Below are 19,538 nucleotides of genomic sequence, written 5' to 3' on the forward strand. Positions count from 1 at the left end.
AGTATGAAATCAAGCATGTCCCCTATAAGGGACATTTGGTCCCGGCCAACCTCAAAAAAATCAATGGTATACAAACTGAAACAATAAACATTTTTACAAAATAAAACAGGTTGATAATAATGGATATTGCATTAGTTCTCTACATTTCATGGAAAACTTTATAACAGTTCTTGTACTATTCAGGCACAGGAAAACCTTACATGTGCCGCACTGCATCCTAGCTTTTTTTGAATCGCAACATGGAAATCTGCAGCGGTGATCCTTGTTGTCTGGTATCATGGGCATGTGCTTCGCTGCGGTCTTCCTTTGGATGTCAAGAGGGATGTTGACGTGTTTTTTTTACGGTACTGGCAGTGGTAAAATATCCACTTTATCGATGTCCTCCTCTGGTTTTTGGTTGTGAATCAGATGGTACGCTAGATCGGTTCTGTATTCGAGGTAGTCCATTCTATCCTTCTTTGGGGTTTGTTCAGCATTATCACACCGCCTTCGCATTATCCAACCGGAAGCAACAACAAAGTCTATCATATGAAAAGTCAGACGTTCTGTCCATTTTTTTGTTCTTGCTGATAGACGGTAGTAAGAAATTATGCGATCAAAGAGGTCGACGCCACCCATTTTGGCGTTGTACTGTAAAATTATGTTCGGCCTGTCCACATCAATGTATCTCTTCTCCTGCTTTGACCAACGTCTACATTTGAATCCCTGACGATTGCAGAATTCATCCAAAACTCCTGCAAAAAAATTGTTGTTACCGAGTTATCTAAACAATATTATTTCAATAACCCCCGGTAAACCATTGAAAATACAACCACTAAAAATGTTAAACAATCATTAACAATATAGTTAATTATTGTTTATCAGTACATTACTGTTATGTCGAGTATTTCTATCATTAGTTTCAGTTTTCATTTTTCAAATTTTGCATGCCCGGCTAGGCTAAAATAACAAGGTAAACTCAAAACCAATAATCACATGTTGAAACACGTACTTTATTTAGTATGTCTAATTTTTATTAGGTCTAAATATTAACAATTACTTATTATTAGATAATACTTACGTTGAGAGGTACGTGGTAGCCTGTAATCTCGTCCGTCTGCCATCTTGCAATGCTCAAAACAAAGCAATGACTGAGCAGAAATAGTATTCTGGCTATTTCTGCATGCAAGTGAACTCTAGTGGAAACAATTGGAACTATCTGGAAATGTCTACTACATACAGACCGTTTACTGTAGCGTTTTAAAAAATTGTCCCCTATAGGGGACGCTGGGTCCGAGGAGGTTATGGACTTACCGCTTTGTCCTCCTCCATAGACTAATGGATATAGTCTCGGCTCTCTAACTAAGAGATCACGGGTTCAAATCCCGGGGAGGGCCCATCAGGAATAAAAAACATGAAATAGCTAGTGTTCAATGAAGCCGTCATAGCTTGAAGCTGAGGTTTAAAAAAGGGAAAAAGAACTTACCGCTTTATCTGAGACAATAAGTCAATGGAATGCTTAACCTAAAATTTGGCCATTGTTTACAAATATTTATGGATGCATCAAAGACCACAAGAGGCGTGCGCATTGCCTTCTATATACCTCAACAGGACATAGCAAAGATGTAAAAAATAAATAGCACATTTTTCTCGTACAACGCAAAAATATTTGCAATTAATAAAGCAATACAATTTATTAATGAAATAGACGTAAACGATATCATATTATGCACTGACTCACTGTCGCCTGTTATAGCAATTATAGAAGGAATATAGCTGGAACAAGCATTTATTCCCCACGAAGATTTTTAAACTCTCAGACAGACATATTACAAAGAAAAAATCAATAATCAACTCGTATCAACAAATAAAGCCATTTGTAAACACATTTTAGACATCACTAAGCTCAACCCATGGTTTAAACACATTAAATGAAAAAGAAATGACATAGTAAATATTAATAGAGTGGGATTTGGACATGCTAACATCAACAGTAAATTATACAAAATAAAGAAATATTTTACTCCCCTCTGCTTTAAATGCAACATGGGAACTGAGGAAACATTAGATCACATCATCATAGATTGTCCTCAATATGAACATGCCAGAATACAGTTAAACATAATAAAACAGACATTCCAAGATAAAACACATCCAAAGGACATTTTGAAAACAAACAACATAACCATTTATAGAAGATTATGTAACTTTTTGTACATAATACAAAAACAGTTATAAAATAAAAGAACATATATGTTTATCCAGTCACCGGGATTCTTCATCCGTGGTCGTCCCCTTTCGGGTTAGAAATGTCATACCGACCCATGACGAGAAGACTCCTTTCAACCTCTATCATACTTTTAACTTTCCTACATCCCACTTTTTACTAACATTATACTGTAACATGAACATAAATGCATGCAACTAATATCTAAATGTAACAGTTTCAAATGTAAAACTACAACAATAATGAACTTCAACCACAGAAGAAAAAGTAATCGTATAAACTTAATGAACATCGCGGCTAAATGACAAAGTCATAGCCTTAAAGAAAAAAACTTACTGCTTTTTATTTTGTGTTTGTCTGCGTCTGCGAGTTGAACTGTTTAGACAATTTTAGTGATAATTCGGATTCACTGGGTCAGCATTTTTGTATAGCTTTATTAATTAATAATGTTTAAAAATATGAGGCTTATTTTGGTAAGGTCATTTTTCTTATTCTTTATTAGACCTATGTCTTGAAGCATTATAACTTGAATTCATATATTTGTATCGGGTAAATACATTGTAGCCATTTCTTATTATTTGTTGTTTATTTCAAAAGTGAAATACATAAAGCTGCAATATAATAAGAGGCCACCGTCACAGTAGAATTATATTTATGATTATCTAAACTACAGAAACAAAAATGTTGATATGAATTATAGATATTTTAATGTATAATATAACTCAGCGGAAATTATAAGATTAAAGGCCGAGGTGGCAAATCACGAATTTGCCGTTATCGATGTATTCTGCTCATCCTCCTGAACAAAAAATATATATGGTTTTAGGGGGTGCAAATAACAAATAACATGATTTTAGAGGGTGTGTGTGTGTGTGTGTATATATATATATATATATATATATATATATATAATATATATATATATATATATATATATATATATAAATAGTTAAGTTCTTAATGTTCTGTTTGTGTGCTGTGTCTGGATAGCCTATCTGTAAATATTATCTGCGAGTGGGACTGATAGCGTATCTGTTATCTGAGCGCTATGGGGCAGAAGTCGGAGATAACGTGTACTGTAGGTTGAATCGAGTGAGTGCGTGACAATCATGGATCAACCATCCACTAGTTCGACCAATCGTAGTGAATTGGTGTGTCGGAGTGTTTTGTCGGGCATATTAAGAGTTTACGTTTCGACCGAAACGAGATTATTTAGTTTCTGTACATTCAGTGGAACACACTAATAGTAAGTGTTCTCTATTAATGTCCATTTATATACGTATTCATATTAGGGGTATTCATGATTTATTAAGTTTTGTACACAGTACATAATTGCCTTTCCACAACAATTCAATGGTACTTTGGGATTATACCGACCACACCAGTATGAAGAACACAAAAATATAAATTTATAGAAACAAACATAATAAAACGAAAAAACAACTGTTTAATTACAAACTTACAAGCATTTCCAGGTATTGTGATCGGTATTGTCGTCGCTGTTATCTTATCTTTCTCGAGAATCCCGGTTACGGCAGGCCGCGCGGCATCACATGATTTGCATGGTACATAATTGCCTTTCCATTACAATGCAATTTATATTTCTGATCAGCCTCTCTAGAATTTGATATTTTACTGATAGGTACTATCTCGAGGGATGTTTTTCTTTCGTCGACATCAGCGCGGGCTTCTGCAGAAGCCCGCGCTGATGGCCGGAGGCACTCGCATTTTGGGTGGCGGAGTGTGATTAAGAATAAAAACAAGTTTTGAGTGTTATTTCAATAAAGAGTTTAGTTTTAGTTTGGTAATGTTTGTTTTTGTTAATTTTTGTGTTTGGAGAAATGTAGAGGTAAAACACAACAAAGCGACGCATCAGCTGAACGGGCGGCGAGACTCTGGAATCACGTTATCTACTAGACCGCTCGACTTTGACCTCTGTCTGGGGATGGGGAGGGGTTTGCGATAAGACAATTCCTGTTTTATGTTGACGAAATATTGTTCTACGCTAATCTAGTAATCAGTAGAAGCAAAATGTAAAGTAACGATTCATGTCTGGGTGTGGTCGGTATAATCCCAAAGTACCAATTCAATTTATATTTCTGATCAGCCCCTCTAGAATTTGATATTTTATTGATAGTTACTATCTCGAGGGATGTTTTTCTTTCGTTGACATGATGGCCAGAGGCACTCGTCTCAACTCAATAACAACTAATTAATTTGTAGCTTGAAATTTAAGAAAAATTGTTAAATTGTTCATTAGGATCAAAATTCTGCTCATTTCAGTATTATTTTTCATTTACGTTTGCAAAGATGGCGCCGCATCTGATGACGTCATCACGAGGTTGAATCATGGTCACAAAAGGTCACGTGATGCCCGATGTGGATGTAGAACATGGAAATATTGCTCTGCACTTGAACAGTTGTTCCATTTTTGATGTTCAGAACTTCGTTATTTCTCATTTCCAACCCATCAATCCTTATATTGTTTTGTTTTGTAGGATGATTCCAATAAGTTAATAACACGAAACTCGTATTTTGCCGCTCCGGCCGTTAATATGACAATTACCAATTCAGCTATTTAAAATCTAAAATATTAATAATCTATTGATGAATAAAACATTATTTATGTTTATGTATCTATAAAATAACGAACAAAACAGTTTATTTAGTTACTTTTTACTGTTTTTAAAGATAAATGTGTGTGATAGGCTAGTGAAGTGATTATTCTTTTTTTGAATTAATTTGGAACAATATTATTATTTAATACATTATAAAGAGCTGATAAACATTAATTGTAAATAACTGTAATTAAAATGTTTTTTTATTTGATAGTTTAAATATTTATAATTTGGTACCCTAATACGATTGCAGTGGTGGCCTCTTACTATACTGCAGCCATGTATAAAACTAAATTTTTAAAACCAACAAAAAACCAATTAAATTTTAAAAAGTTCGAAAGGGAAGACTTTAATAAGAGGCCTACACTCGTTTCTCAGTTGTTTTTACAATTCGTTAAATTATCCAACTTCGATATGGAAACATTGTACACAATAAGAGTTAAATTACAGTAACAAGAAGAATCAAATTTTAAAAACGTCATTTAACACTGACATTACAAAACCAACTATGGCCAAGACATTGATATCAAAGGAACCTTATAATATTTATAACTTGCCCAGCTTGATATCAATGAGTAACCACTTTTGTGAAATGGAGGAAAGAATTTTCCCTATGGGTTACAAGGATCCAAACCCACATGTTGAAGCCACTTAAACAAATCTCGTCACTTGTAAGAAATATTTAAAATATTTTTCTCATATTCATCGCCATTTTCAGTCTTAAAATATTAGTTACTTCTTGCTGTTTATTGATTACATTAAAATTACTATATAACTAATAAGTTGAAGTCATATGTTAAGTTAAATAAATTGTAATATCAAATTATTCCTTCTGATAAAAATATCGAACCATTCGATAAAAACAACCGAATAACTAAGTGTAGGCGCATTAAAGTCTACTCATTCAAAAATTAAAACTTGTAAAATGAACTATTAGTTCAAGGGCTAATAGTAATGACTAGCCAATAGCATAGCACAGGCTGTGGCAGCACATATTTTGGTATCAGGGGTGTTAGTCGCCTAACCGGCAAAATACGAGTTTCCCGTTATTAACCTATTGCTATTGTTCTCCTGAATATAAAAATATATTTATGGTTTAGGGGGGGTGGAAATCGCAAATAACTTTTTTTTAAATTGAAATTTAGGCCTAAATGTAAATTTGTGGTTATATCTGTGTACTGTGCTTCTTGTTATAGTCTAGATGCTTTTCAGCGTTATCTGATCCAGATGGTTTATCTGAATGTTCTGTGATCAGAACAGTTTAGTTAAGCACCATCTATCGGTCCGTGCAGTCTCTTCAATAATGGTGTTTACTCATATTACTCAATAAGATGAATTACTCAGTTAATTAGTTTTAGAAGTTATTAGGAAATTAATTTATTCCTTTCTAATTGGTAACCGTGTTTTTCCAGAGTGAGCGTATAAGTTCATTGTGTAATCATGTGTAATTTTAAAATTAAAAAAGTTTATTTGATCGGAAGTTACCACATGGTATGTAAGTACATAAGAAATTATGGTTATAATAATTTTGCTTTTTATTAAACTTTTGTTTGGTTTTTCTACATTATTCATTGATTTGTTGAAAGTTTGATTCAATTTTTATGTATTATTTTAAATTTATTTTTATCCACACCGAAAATGAGATTTGCGCTATTAAGCTATTGTCCTTCTCAACAAAACAATATAAAGTTTTAGGGTACATTTAAATGACAAATAATGAATTTTAGAACATTCAAAGTGGAACTGCTTTTCTTGCAATACAGAAGGAAGTTATGATTAGGTGAGTTTACAATATCTTAAGTTTCGTTTCCTATAAAGCAGTAATGGCTGGAGGCATTCGTGATGAGACCATTAAAATTTTATATTTTACTGATATATGCTACTTCGAGGGATGTTTTTCGTATGTTGCTATAGGTACTGACGGCTGGAGGCACTTGTGTCAGGCTGATGTGAACTTTTATGCCTAAAAAGTTGTATTAACAAAAACTGTCCCTATTTGGGTCAATATTATTCTTATTTTACGTATCCGAAGATGGCGTAATGGCTAATATCAACAGCAACCAATTTGAGGTTGACTTACTATCATAACAAGACCATGTGATGCCCGTAGAACAATAAAATATTACTTTGCATGAGAAAAGTAGTTCCATATAACTTTGTATATAAGTATGTCTATAACTTTGTTATTTGTCATTTCCACCCATTAGAACCCTTTATTGTTTTGTTGAGGAGGACGATAGCAGTAGTTTAATAATGCGAAACTCGTATTTTGCTGGATCATCTGTTTACTTCACAATTACCCTTTTTTTTATTGCGAGGGACAAAAATCATCCTTAGAGATGTACCAATCAGTAAAATATAAAATTCTAAAATGTATGATGATCAGCCAGTTCTTTCAAAATAATGAATGTGAAGATGAAGTGTCAGAAAGCCTTCATATAGAATGTATCTCTGAGGATATTTTTTCTGCCAGCAGTGCGGGGTGAAGGAACCACCATGGGCCTTACTGGTGGCCAGGAGAATATTTGATCTATTCTTTCCCATAATCAGATCACGTTGAGCAATTTAGCACGAGAAAGTACTAATTTCAAATGGCCCTGGCCATCATCGTGGGCTTTGTTGGTGTCTTCAGTGCTATCCCGCACTGGTGGCACAAATGGGCAAAAAAGATCCAAGAGCTATCTCTTACCTAATTACCTAAATTCAAACTCTGACCACGTTCTCTATTCTTGATGGGTATTGCATCGATTAATTAAGATAAATATAAATTTACACTTTTACGAGTCTATTGAACATTTGTCTTAAGAGTCGCCATCACGCACAAGATTGATTTGACTGTTTCCCTCATTCAAGTGATAACTTGTGGACTCTGAACCTTCTTATTGCTTGGCAACATTAAAAATAATTTTCTAGAATTTAATTTTCATGTTTCTTTCTTATTAAAAATTACTGTATCGTCCATACTAAAATATGAAAGAAATTTAAGTTGACACAGTAAATGCTCAGAATTACCTGTACTACCGAAAAACAATTATATACTGGCAAGAGGTTCATAGCTCAAAACTAATGTTTGAGATATATTTCTTTGTGTATTTTATATGTTTCATTTTCAAATTATCATTACTTGAACAAATGAGAAACATTCTAAAGATTAAAGTTGATTATTTCTGTAATTCTTATCTTTAAATTCTATATCTTTACATTTTTGCCTCTTCTAGTGTTTAGTTATGATGGCAAAGAACTATCTTTCTGTGAAGAACTATAACATATGACTGTAGATTTTATCACATTGTTTTCATATACTGTATTATGTTTTAATTATAATTTAAAAAAGTAACATTAAAGAAATTAAATTATATTATTATTTCTTGAAGTTTTATGGAAGTCTTATACTGATTTAAATTTTAGTAATTTATTACACTTGCAATATGAAAAATACGTCAGTGATCATAAACCAAACACGCAATTTGATCTTGTATTACTATTCTAGTAAGTCAATTCCGTGACTGAAAGCTCTGCTTTTGGTAGCAGCCACGTTGCTAAGTAGTTGCAAATTAAGTGTTCTGAACAAAATCGCTTCAGAAGAAGAATGAACCACAAACTATTCCTTCTGACGATTATGGTTCAACACATGTAGTGAAGTGCTTTTATGTGTGAACTGCACAAAGGCAGTTGCCGAAGTAGTACTTGTTATGTTGCGGGGAGTACATTGAGCGTTGAGCGCCGACTGGTGTTTTTGGTAATGGTTAGGAACCATTTCTTCCATTCCATAAGTCATTGACTCCTCTCGAAATGGAAATACAGTGCTTAGAGACAAGACTGCTCTATCATATGTACTGTACTCCATGTTTCGTTCTTACTAGATCTCTTAAGGTAGGAGTCGACCACAAATTTCAGCGAACTAACCTACAACACGGTTGTCAGATTACAGAAAACTTTGATATGGCATGAAAGCACAAGAAATTGTTACCTTGATAACGTATACATACGCCACTAAAACAACATTGTACTTCATATCAAAAGTACTAGGAAAGCTAGTATTATACTTATTGTAATTACTGTATTGTAGTTAGTGTAATTGTATTGTAATTATTCCTTTTACGAATGATAAACAAATTGTGCGAAAACTCCATTCTGAAATACCAAGAAGAATCACAGCACCTCATCATCATCATCATCATCTGACGTTTCCGTTATCACGGGTCGTTGTACACAGCCTCCTCCACTTTTGTCTGTCATTCCAGGTCTCCTCTTCCTCCACCTACATTTTCTGTAGTCCCCTTCTCTCTATGTCTTTCCACACTTGGTCCTCCCATCTTCCTCTCGGTCTTCCTCTTGGTCTTCTTCCTCTTTCCTCCTTCTCCAGTGCTATTCTAGGCATTCTATTATCTCCCATCCTCTTCACATGCCCCATCCACTGTATTCTTCTTCTTTCCATTGTCTCTTGCAGTGAAACTACCTTCAATCTTTCTCTGGTTATTTCGTTCCTTATTCTATCTCTTCTTGTAGTCTTCTCTATCCCTCTTAAAAATCTCATTTCTGCAGCTTGCAATCTGCTTAAATCATTTTTAGTCCACGTCCACGTCTCTGCTCCATATAATAAAATTGGTTGGAAATAAGATTTATACAGCACACAGCACCTGTTCAGTCCTAATAAATTTAGAAAAATGAGGATCTTACAGCCTACTGTTTATGTTGAACTATATGGAGGCCTTTGAGTCAATTAGTCATGAGCTTTAATTGCTTAAGATGAATTTTTTTGGATTTGATATGAGATCAGTCAATTGGGTCAAATAATACTTGTGGGATAGAATGCAGGTTATGAAGGTGGGAAGTGACACTTCTATTGCTCTTATTAGAGCAAGAGATGTGCCTCAGGGAAGCTGCCTGGGACCAGTGCTATTCAATCTATTTACATGTGACTTCCCCAGTTGTATGCAGAACTGAATGGATTCACTTTCTTATTACGCAGATGATCCATCTGCACCTGTCTACATTAGCCTTCCTCGACTAACCAGTATTTCTTGGCCTTTCATAAACAGTATAACACGTCCACAGAGCAGGTGGTGGTTGAAATCAAAATATCAACACAATTTAACAATATTATTTCATAGTAAAGTGGTCTACAGGATATTTTTTATAAAACATTTAATTCTTTTATACTGTTTCATTTTTAGGCACCTGGATTGGTGGTTATGGTAGTAAGAACAATTTGTAGAGCATCTTCAACTTGCTCAAAATTTGATGTAAACTTACTCCATAAAATAAAAGACAGCCACAAAATACTAGTTATGGCAGGAGCTGGATTAAGCACCCCAAGTGGAATTCCAGATTTCAGGTATGATATAATTTTAATTAATATTTACATTACTTATGATTATGAAAGAGTGTGAGTATTTATATTTGAGTGAAAGACCACGATCACATTGTGGGCCATGATACTGAAGCTGATTTCATCACTACCTTTACATAAATATAAAATATTTTTGATATTAGTGTGTTGATTATAAATGTAGCAAAAATTATTTAGTGATATCTTAATTTTTTACTGTTTCTGTTTTACTTAAAAATAACTATTATTAATATAAAGTAGCCTTTAAAAATTTTCTTTATATGCACTAATATATTTTAATAATAGAATAAAAAAAGCTTTAACGTGACACATTTACAAGACATAATATGAGCAGTAAACTCTACTGGAAAACAAGAGAGTTAATATAATACACTTTTACCAATTTTATTAACAATTATGTTCCAAGTTTAAATAACATAAAAGTTGTTGAAATTCCATTTTACCTTCCTGGAACCACTGGATAAATTCAACAAATATTTTTATTAATGAAGTGTTTATAAGGCAAAATTCTGTTAACAGTTAACACTTTGAAATCAATTTTGGTAACATATTGATATTCTTAATTTGAGGAATTAGAATAAAAATATTGTATCCCACTAGAATTCAACTATTAAACAACAATAACAATTTATTTTGTAAATGTAAGTTACATTAAAATGTAATTTAAATAATATAATAGTAATTAATTAGTGAAAAAAATTCGTTATTTAATACTAAAACAAATTATTAAAACCCATCGTTAATGTATTGTTGTAATGTTTTGGTATTAATATTTGGTGTGGTGATGATAGGGATTAAATATATATAAGCATCCTGGATTTTTTCTGAAAAAAAAAAATATTTGTTGCTATACTGCCTAACCCTGCAGAGTTTAAAGCAAAATTGTGATTGTTACTGTAATCTTTGTTCAATTTAAAACGTAAAAATACAAAAATGCAATTTGAAAAGATCTTTTTAGTTAATTGCACATATCGATACGATTTTCTCTAAAGTGTTAGTTAGAGCAAATTTTTGGTATAAGGCCTATAACTTTGGTCTTAAAATGAAAAACCAAGATATAGCTTGAACATCCTTGAAAACAGTTTTGGTTTGTTGAGGTACCAAAAACCATTTTTAAACACCCTTTATACCTAAAACATAGCAATAAAAAATGTAATAATGTACGTTCTTATAGCTTTTATCTGGTGGATTAGGGAATATCAGAGGAGTTCTTTAATGAAATCTCCCCAACAATGGTACAACGGTATTTGTACAGGGGCACGTAAATCTACCGCTGATTCAAGGGTTGCTTGGAAATCATCCAAGTTATTTAACAATATAGAAAATTCCCCTATGTCACCTATAGTAAAATAAGATTACACTAGAATTTGATTTCTGTATAACATGATGTCTATTAAGTAAGTCTCTCATATTCATTTGAAAATTTAGTACGTAAAGTTTAAATAAATTGTTGAAACACTATTATCTGAAATTGCTATTTCTGTTTTAGGTCACCAGAATCTGGATTGTACAGTAATCTACAGAAATACAAACTTCCTTACCCTGAAGCCATTTTTGACTTACACTTTTATGCAAGCAACCCAGCTCCGTTCTTGGATTTAGCAAAAACAATATACCCTGGGGCAGGAAATATCAAGCCAAACATTGGCCACTATTTTGTGCGTCTCCTGGAAACTAAAGGGAAATTGCTCAGGATGTATACTCAAAATATTGATGGCTTAGAACGATGTAATTAAAAAAGTAGTGTGAGTTTAAATATTACTCATCATTCATTAACATAAAAGTACAAATGTTTCTCAGATATTATTACAGGTTTTATGTACAATTCTACTGCATTATAAATTTAACATAGTGAGCATTAATACTTATTATATTTCTAAATACAGTACGTTTCATTTTTAGCGTTATAATAATGCAATGTTGTATATTGAAATTCGTTTATAATTTCTGGAACTAATACAAATTCTGCTTAACACATTCACTACCAATACATAAGATGTCATGTGCTAAAGAAAATTTTAGACTTTTTTATACATGCTTTAAATTATTTTATTTCATCTCTAAAACCAGTTTTTAACAATTTTACAGAATAGGAAAAAAATTAATAAACACATCCTCAGCAGACAATATTAGTTTTTAATGCTGTATGCTGTAGTTTTTAATGAGGATGCATTAGTGTGATTTAGAAATAATAGCAATATAATGTGAAGTGATTAGCCAAATTGATTTTGTTAACCCAGCATATACGAGGTGTTGATAGAAAATAACCGAATTAGTATTGGTGGAGCCACACATCGAACGCTATAAGGCTGAATAGTGCACAGCTGGTCAAGTGACTCCCCCTCCTCATGTTTCTTCGAGCTTCTGTATTTATTTCGCATGTAGGGCCAGTTATAAGCAGTTAAACTTTAGTCTCTGTGTCAGAACAATTTTGAGTATCCAGAAAGAACAGAATATGAACATCAAATTTCGTTTCAAACTTGGAAAATCTGCAAGTGAAACATTAGTAATGTTACAACAACTGTATGGTGACAACTGTTTATTATGATCACAAGTGTTTTAATGGTTTAAATTATTTAAAATATGGCCGCGAATACACAAGTGATGGCACACAGATTGGCAGACCATCATCAGAAACTGATGCTAACTTTAAAAAGATCGGTAACCTTGTTCAACTATGTTACCGATAATTAGTAGTCAGATTTACTGCATTAGCATGAACAGAGAAAAAAAAAGGATCAATTTATGGAAAAATAAGTTTTGAATCATCCACCAGGTCAATGCTCCAGCTCACAAAGCTTGTCAGTGAAGACGTTTTTAGCCAAACACAATATCCTCATCTTATTTTTTCCTCTAAATCAAGTCAGCTTTGAAAGGAATGAGATTTGAGATTCTTGAAGTAGTAAAAGAAAAAGTGATGGAAGTCATGAACAGGGTTACGAAAAATGATCAGCTACAGGCAGAATAAGTGAAAGAGCCAGACGAAACACTAGGAGTAAGAGTTACATGACTGGCCGTTCTATATTTTGTCTTATTGTGTTTATTGTGTGGCTCCACTAATACAAATCCAGTTCTTTTTTAGCCACAATTTGCACACTACGTATGTTTACACACTTTTTATCTATGTTCACTATAGGTTATGCCAAACTTTGAACTATATGTAGTACTCAGCAAAACACTTTTGAAGACACAAAGCTGGTCGGTTTGGGCAAGTATTACACTCAAATGTTGGTGTCCCTTCTTATTGCATTACATTTGGCACTTTTTCTGGATTGAATTCCTTTAAAGGCATCTTTGTTGATAAGTGCTTCACTTTCTGCTAGGTTCAAGAACCGATTTTACAATGTACAATATAAATTCAATAATTGTCTTTTTTCCGTAATAACATAGTTATTGTAAAAAATAAGAATACAAATTTGTAAATATGAAGTAGCAGCCCCAAATAAACCGCCGTTTTCTTATAGCACTTATAGTAGTGAGGGTATGCTCTCTTTCACACACTAACATGTACAGCAGGTCGATCAGCATTTACCCATGGCAGTTATATGGTCTTACAAGCGCTTGCTCATTTCCTATAGCTTTACAAAATATGTGCCGCAATTGAGTTTCACCCCAAATACGAAATGCGTGCTGTAATTAGGGTTTTTAAAACAAAATTATATTTAGCGACAGCTATTTATAGAAACTTTTTGCAGTGAATGGGCCAAATGTTATGGTTGAAGGAAGTGTATGTGATTGTGTTAGTTTGGTTAAAGTGGACTAACAATTATCAACAACAAAGAAAGGAATGCCAGACTGTTAGTGGTGAGTGAGGAATTTATTGACAAGATCATTGGACATTTTCAACCATCTACCGCTGATGGTGCAGTTTAGCAGTTATTGCAAGATAACCGAATCAAGCAATGTCGAGCATGGCTGCTGCTTGGATGGGGGACTGCTGAGTGATCCTGTCCTTGCCAGCAACTCACCTGCCCAGCCATTGATGGTGGTTCAGAATTCACCTTTATACCGTTGTTTTTAAGGTTAAGTGTTGGAGAGGGCTTCTTAGCTCTGACTTCACCTGGTAAAATAAGACATCTAATTTTTACTTTAGTACCCTACAACCCAGGCTCTGAGTGATTATTATCTCTTATGCACATGAAAAAGTGGTTTGGCTCTCGATAACAGTATAGCATTTCAATGACGACGATAAACTCAATGTCACTGGCTGGCTAAAGGCAGTCAGAATTTTTTGAATAAGGCATTTCTAACTTAATTAAAAGACATGATAATTGCTTAAATCTTAATGGAAATTTTATATATATATATATATATATATATATATATATATATATATATATATATATATTTAAAATAAAAATGTCCTAGATATATAGAAACTGTTTTTGTAGAGTCATTACAGCATCTGATTATCCTTAATTCAGATGGTTGTAAGCCAAGGCCTGGAAAAAGTATTTTTAAATTACAGCACTTGTGTTTGGGGTTAAAGATTTTCCTCTCTTAGTACGTAATTTTGTAAATGCTTTTAGTTTTATTTTCATCATAGAGTATGTTTTATTTTATACAGTGAATCTGTTCATTTTTAGTGGCTGGTTTGAATGAAGATCATCTAGTTGAAGCACATGGAGGATTTTCCACAGCTTCTTGTATCAGTTGTGGAATAAAAATGGATACACATATTGTCAAAGAAAAAATAATGACAGGGAAGGAACCTAGATGTGTTGAATGCAAGGTAAATTTGAATTCTAACATTGAAAAATATTTATTTAATTTACAACTATTGGAATTCCGATTGATAATTTATGGACACTGATTTTCATAGTACAGGAGACACTCACTAGTAAGGCCATCTTGGGATCGACCCTCGGTTGGACTATTAATGGCCAGGCCAACTGTAGATATCCTGTAAATTAATGTAAAATACTGCTCTATAACCACATATCATTAAATTTATATAAAAATCAACTATTAAGATGGTTGCAAGAAATTTGTAACGATTACCCTCTTGAAAGATGCTGTTTATGGATTTATTGAAAACTTGTGGTATTACATTCAGAGATACTGTACAATAAACATGTGTTAACAATGCTGATACCAGGAACAAAACTTTATAACTGGAAACTAAACAGATAAATTAGCTTCTGTTGAATTATTCCTGACTCATTTCCATGGTCAGACCAGCTGGACAAAGCCAGTTTACCATACTATATTACAAATGCCTCTACACAACAACCACTAAACTATATTCTGGTTATGAAAAAATAAAAACTAGAAATAAATATATTATCACTACATGGCAGAATTATATAATTATTTTGAAAGTTGTGAATATTTTTTATTTTATGTGATTATTTTATTCTATTAATTTATTTATTTCAGAGCTTAGTAAAACCAGATATAACATTTTTCGGGGAAATGCTTCCAGAACGGTTCATGTCCTTATATGAAGTAGATGCGATCGATGCTGAATTACTCATCGTTATTGGAACATCACTTGTGGTATGTATACCACAACTTGTGTTGTGTATTGTGTACTTTTATCGTAATTTTTAATTACAAATTTATCATTTTGTCAGTTTTAATATTTAAAATTCTCACTAAACCTTACAAATAAATTTTGAAAGATCTCATTTTGTCATAGTCTACAATTAAATATACTAGCACCGGGATTTGTCGAGCACATCCGGGAGTACTTTTTGAATGCTGCCACTATTAATTTGTGTTTATAAATATAAAGTTAATGCCTAAGACTCTTTAGATAATAAAAAATTCCTATTTTTTTATGACAGTTAAATATTGAAAATATCCAGACGCTATATACCAGTACCATGAGGGTTGTATTTGAGTATTTTTATAGTCTCTTGACTACCATATCCACATTTCCTCACTGCTTAGAGATGATAAACATTGGGCTCTAGTAGTGTTTATTTGAACTACTACAACTACACTCTACTTGTGTGCTGAAAATAAACTTGGGAATGGGCTATCAAAGTACCGTTAAATACTCTGCACTTAAGGAGTTAACCAAATTCGTCCAGAGTGAGCCTTTAGGATCAAAACTTGTAGTTTACCAATCTAATAGAACATTTTTATTCCAATAAGTAAATAGGCAAGTTCAAAAATTCCTACAATTTGGGAAAGTTGTAGTAAGTTAGCCTCCTGGAATATTTCGTAATATTTATAAGCCAAATATTAATTAAATAGAAAAGAAAATAATTCTACACACCTAACATAACTCATATTTTTTCTCTCTGCTTAGTGAACTTGAACCGATCTTGAGGAGAGGAATCAGACTTCATGGCAGTGGTAGCCAGTTGTAGGAAAATCATCTCTCCGACCGTAAGAGCCGCCTCAGTACACTTACTTTCTTGATATGCCTTGTACTTTCCTCTCTGATTCAAAGCAGCATTGTTTTATTGAGATGTTTTATTTCTAAGTCTGTCTGCAGTTATACATGGAATTTTACTGAGTAGACAAAACATCAACTAGGTAATCAGAATATTGAATATAATAAGTTTATGCAAAATGTCATCAGCAAAAATCTAAAAAAACAACATCGATCTTGCCTTCAGAAACGAATGAAAGAGGAAATAAAGCAATGTGATTTGCACAAGTAAATAAGTCAGAAATTATTTTCTACTTGACCTCCTAATTGCTAACAAACACATATTTTGTTGCAGGTTTATCCATTTGCTGGTCTGGCAGACATGGTACCAGATGACATTCCCCGATTACTGATCAACCGTGATGTAGTGGGAACATTCGGCTCTCGACCTAAAGATTCAGTTCTGAAGGGGGATATAATTCAGTTAACTAAGAATTTAATTTCTGACCTTGGCTGGCTTGAAGACTTAAGTAAACTTATGAATAGTTCTGATGTACAAAGTAGCAGATTTGGCAGGAACTAAGCCAACATCATCATTTATGAGTTTTGTGGATGATAAACTTTTACAACATTATCAAACTGAAACACTGTTTGGTATAAATGTTTGTAAAAACTCGCCCATAACAATATTTGATCTTTGAAATATGATATCTACTGTAATTACAAAATGTTTTTTAAATTAAAATAAGACTTTACCAATCACAATAGGAACTGAACTGTAAAAATAGTATATTTAAATAAATTTTACAATAAAAACTGTCATGTTGTAAAAACATTTTTTGTATTTAAACAACCAATGCATATGTCCAGTAACAATGTCTTCCTCCATCCTTTGTTATCCAATTATGATTGTTCAATTTTTATTAGACATTCTAAAATCATCTAAATAAACAATATCATCCGTGATAAAATCATCTCCATCAGAAGTAACAAATCAGTAATCAGATACATTAATGAAAGAATGTCTATTTAGAGGTGCAAGGATAGTTTAAGGTCATTCCTTATTTACCTGTTGACATTCCATATTATATTCAGTGACAGCCATCATGTGGTTCTATCTCGTAGCTTATTCTCAAACTATTCCGACTAAGTATCTGTAAGAGAACATTGTAGACAAAAAGAAGAAACATAATATATTGTACAATTTTTTAAAATTCTGGCTTCATTTTGTTGAATATCGTTAATATTCAACAAGCTGCTGTCAGGTGATTACAGTTATTGCAGTGTGAGTAAACAAAATTGTGATCAAAATTGTCTGATCAAGAAGTATTTGCGTACTATTTACTTTGGTAAAATTGATTTTTATTTAGAAAAGTGTTTGGTAATGTGACATGTCATCTCAAAGCTTTGAAAAGTTAACAAAATGACGACTCAGATTAGTGAAATCAATCGCTGGATAGACAATATTTCTTTGTTGTCTGATGGTAATAAATCAATTTAAGCATACAAATATACTTAAATAACAAAGTTATTATATTATTGTTTGCTGTAAGTCCCACTACGAGTATTTGAGCAAATAATCGTGAACATTTGACCAAAACTAGCTAAGATATTGAGGCTTTTGAAACCTTTGTATACTTATAGCTTTGTTCAAGAAAGTTCCGCCGTAGTTATCGCCACAGACACTAAAATGACCACATTAACTGAACAATCATTGTATAACTAGTAGTTATCTAATGGTGTAATATATAGGGACCTCCTCTCTGATGCACCTGGATCGTTCATTCCTGCTGTACAATGGAACAAGATGAAACATATTTCATTTTGTTACAGCTAACACTAGGGCTGGTTTAAAATATTCTCAGAATTCCAGTCATTATCATTTATAACAAATAACTCTATACATGGTTTTTTAACCTTTTCTACTATGTTATACCATTAACCATTTTACTATGCTATGTTTCATTATACAGGGTTGGGCAAAAGTGTGGAAACTGCTGTATATCCCTGGAACAGCATTCTCTACAAATACCAAATTCAGCACACTATAACAACTAAAAAATGTGCTTTTTAATGACCTTTGGAACTTCGTCCCTTTTTCCAAAATGGGGGATATGGGGGGTAACCCCAAAATTTCATATGGCACACTCCATCACGTGATACCTCATTAGTAAGGTCTTGTTAAAAGGAGACAAATGGTCAAAACTCGAGGAGTCTATCTTGTCCCATAACAAAAAGACACTTATTTGAATTTCAAAATGTTGAATCATATTTGTATCAGTACAAAACAAGGATAAGGTAAAAAAGCATATGGGGATTACCTGATAATTAAAGTAGATGCTCAAACTGCTCTCCTTAGACTGTCTGGCAGTGTCCTAGCCTGCCGTAGAAATGTGAAACAGCGAGTGCATTTAGATTCCTGGGAAACACTTTGGACCACTTGTACAATTTTTTCTCGATATTCTGAGGTTTGGTTTTGTAAACATTCTTTTTAATGTGACTCCAAGCGAAAAATCAAGAGGTGACAAGTCAGGGAATCTTACGGGCCACTCGATTTCACCCCTTCTACCAATCCATAGATTTTGAAATATTTCATTAAAATAAGCACAGACATTTAATCCAAATGTGGAGGTGCTCCATCTTGCTGAAACCAAACTTGATCGAGATTGTCAAAAACTTGGTGAGTCGCCGGAACAATCTGTTCTTCAAGCATCTTTTGATAACCATCAGCATTCAGATTTCCATTTATGAAAAATGGTCCTAAGAACCATTCCATGTATGGCTCCTATGATCCCAAGCCATACATTCAACTTTTCTGGATGTTCTGTATGTTGTTCCCTCATCCAGTGAGGATTGATATTAGACCAATAACGACAATTGTGCCGGTTACTGTTTAACATAAAAGTCGCTTTGTCAGAGAAAACAATATTATTCAGTCCAATCGCGTTGTTATCTATGTTCACCATCATAAGTTTGCAAAACTCTACCCTATGATCAAAGTCATCTTTTGACAGTTCTTGGACTAAATAAATTTTA

At 33.1% G+C, this 19,538-nt stretch overlaps 1 protein-coding gene across 1 annotated transcript; it reads left to right on the top strand.

Moving 5' to 3' along the window:
* Positions 1-2,534: 2,534 nt before the first annotated feature.
* LOC124357309 (NAD-dependent protein deacetylase sirtuin-3, mitochondrial-like) lies at positions 2,535-17,337 on the top strand. Its single transcript, XM_046808978.1, has 6 exons — positions 2,535-2,679; positions 10,002-10,162; positions 11,667-11,905; positions 14,764-14,909; positions 15,557-15,676; positions 16,858-17,337. Exons 1-6 carry the CDS (start codon positions 2,653-2,655, stop codon positions 17,083-17,085), a joined length of 921 nt encoding a protein of 306 aa, XP_046664934.1. The 5' UTR covers positions 2,535-2,652; the 3' UTR covers positions 17,086-17,337.
* Positions 17,338-19,538: the final 2,201 nt, after the last annotated feature.

Source organism: Homalodisca vitripennis, chromosome 3 (assembly GCF_021130785.1).
Source record: "Homalodisca vitripennis isolate AUS2020 chromosome 3, UT_GWSS_2.1, whole genome shotgun sequence".
In the NCBI taxonomy this organism is placed as follows: Eukaryota; Metazoa; Arthropoda; class Insecta; order Hemiptera; family Cicadellidae; genus Homalodisca; species Homalodisca vitripennis.

Coding starts and splice junctions, on each gene's coding strand:
- LOC124357309 (XM_046808978.1), top strand. CDS start 2,653: ATGTTTAAAAATATGAGGCTTATTTTG. Junction 2,680..10,001: donor AAAATATGAGGCTTATTTTG/GTAAGGTCATTT, acceptor TTTCATTTTTAG/GCACCTGGATTGGTGGTTAT. Junction 14,910..15,556: donor CTAGATGTGTTGAATGCAAG/GTAAATTTGAAT, acceptor TATTTATTTCAG/AGCTTAGTAAAACCAGATAT.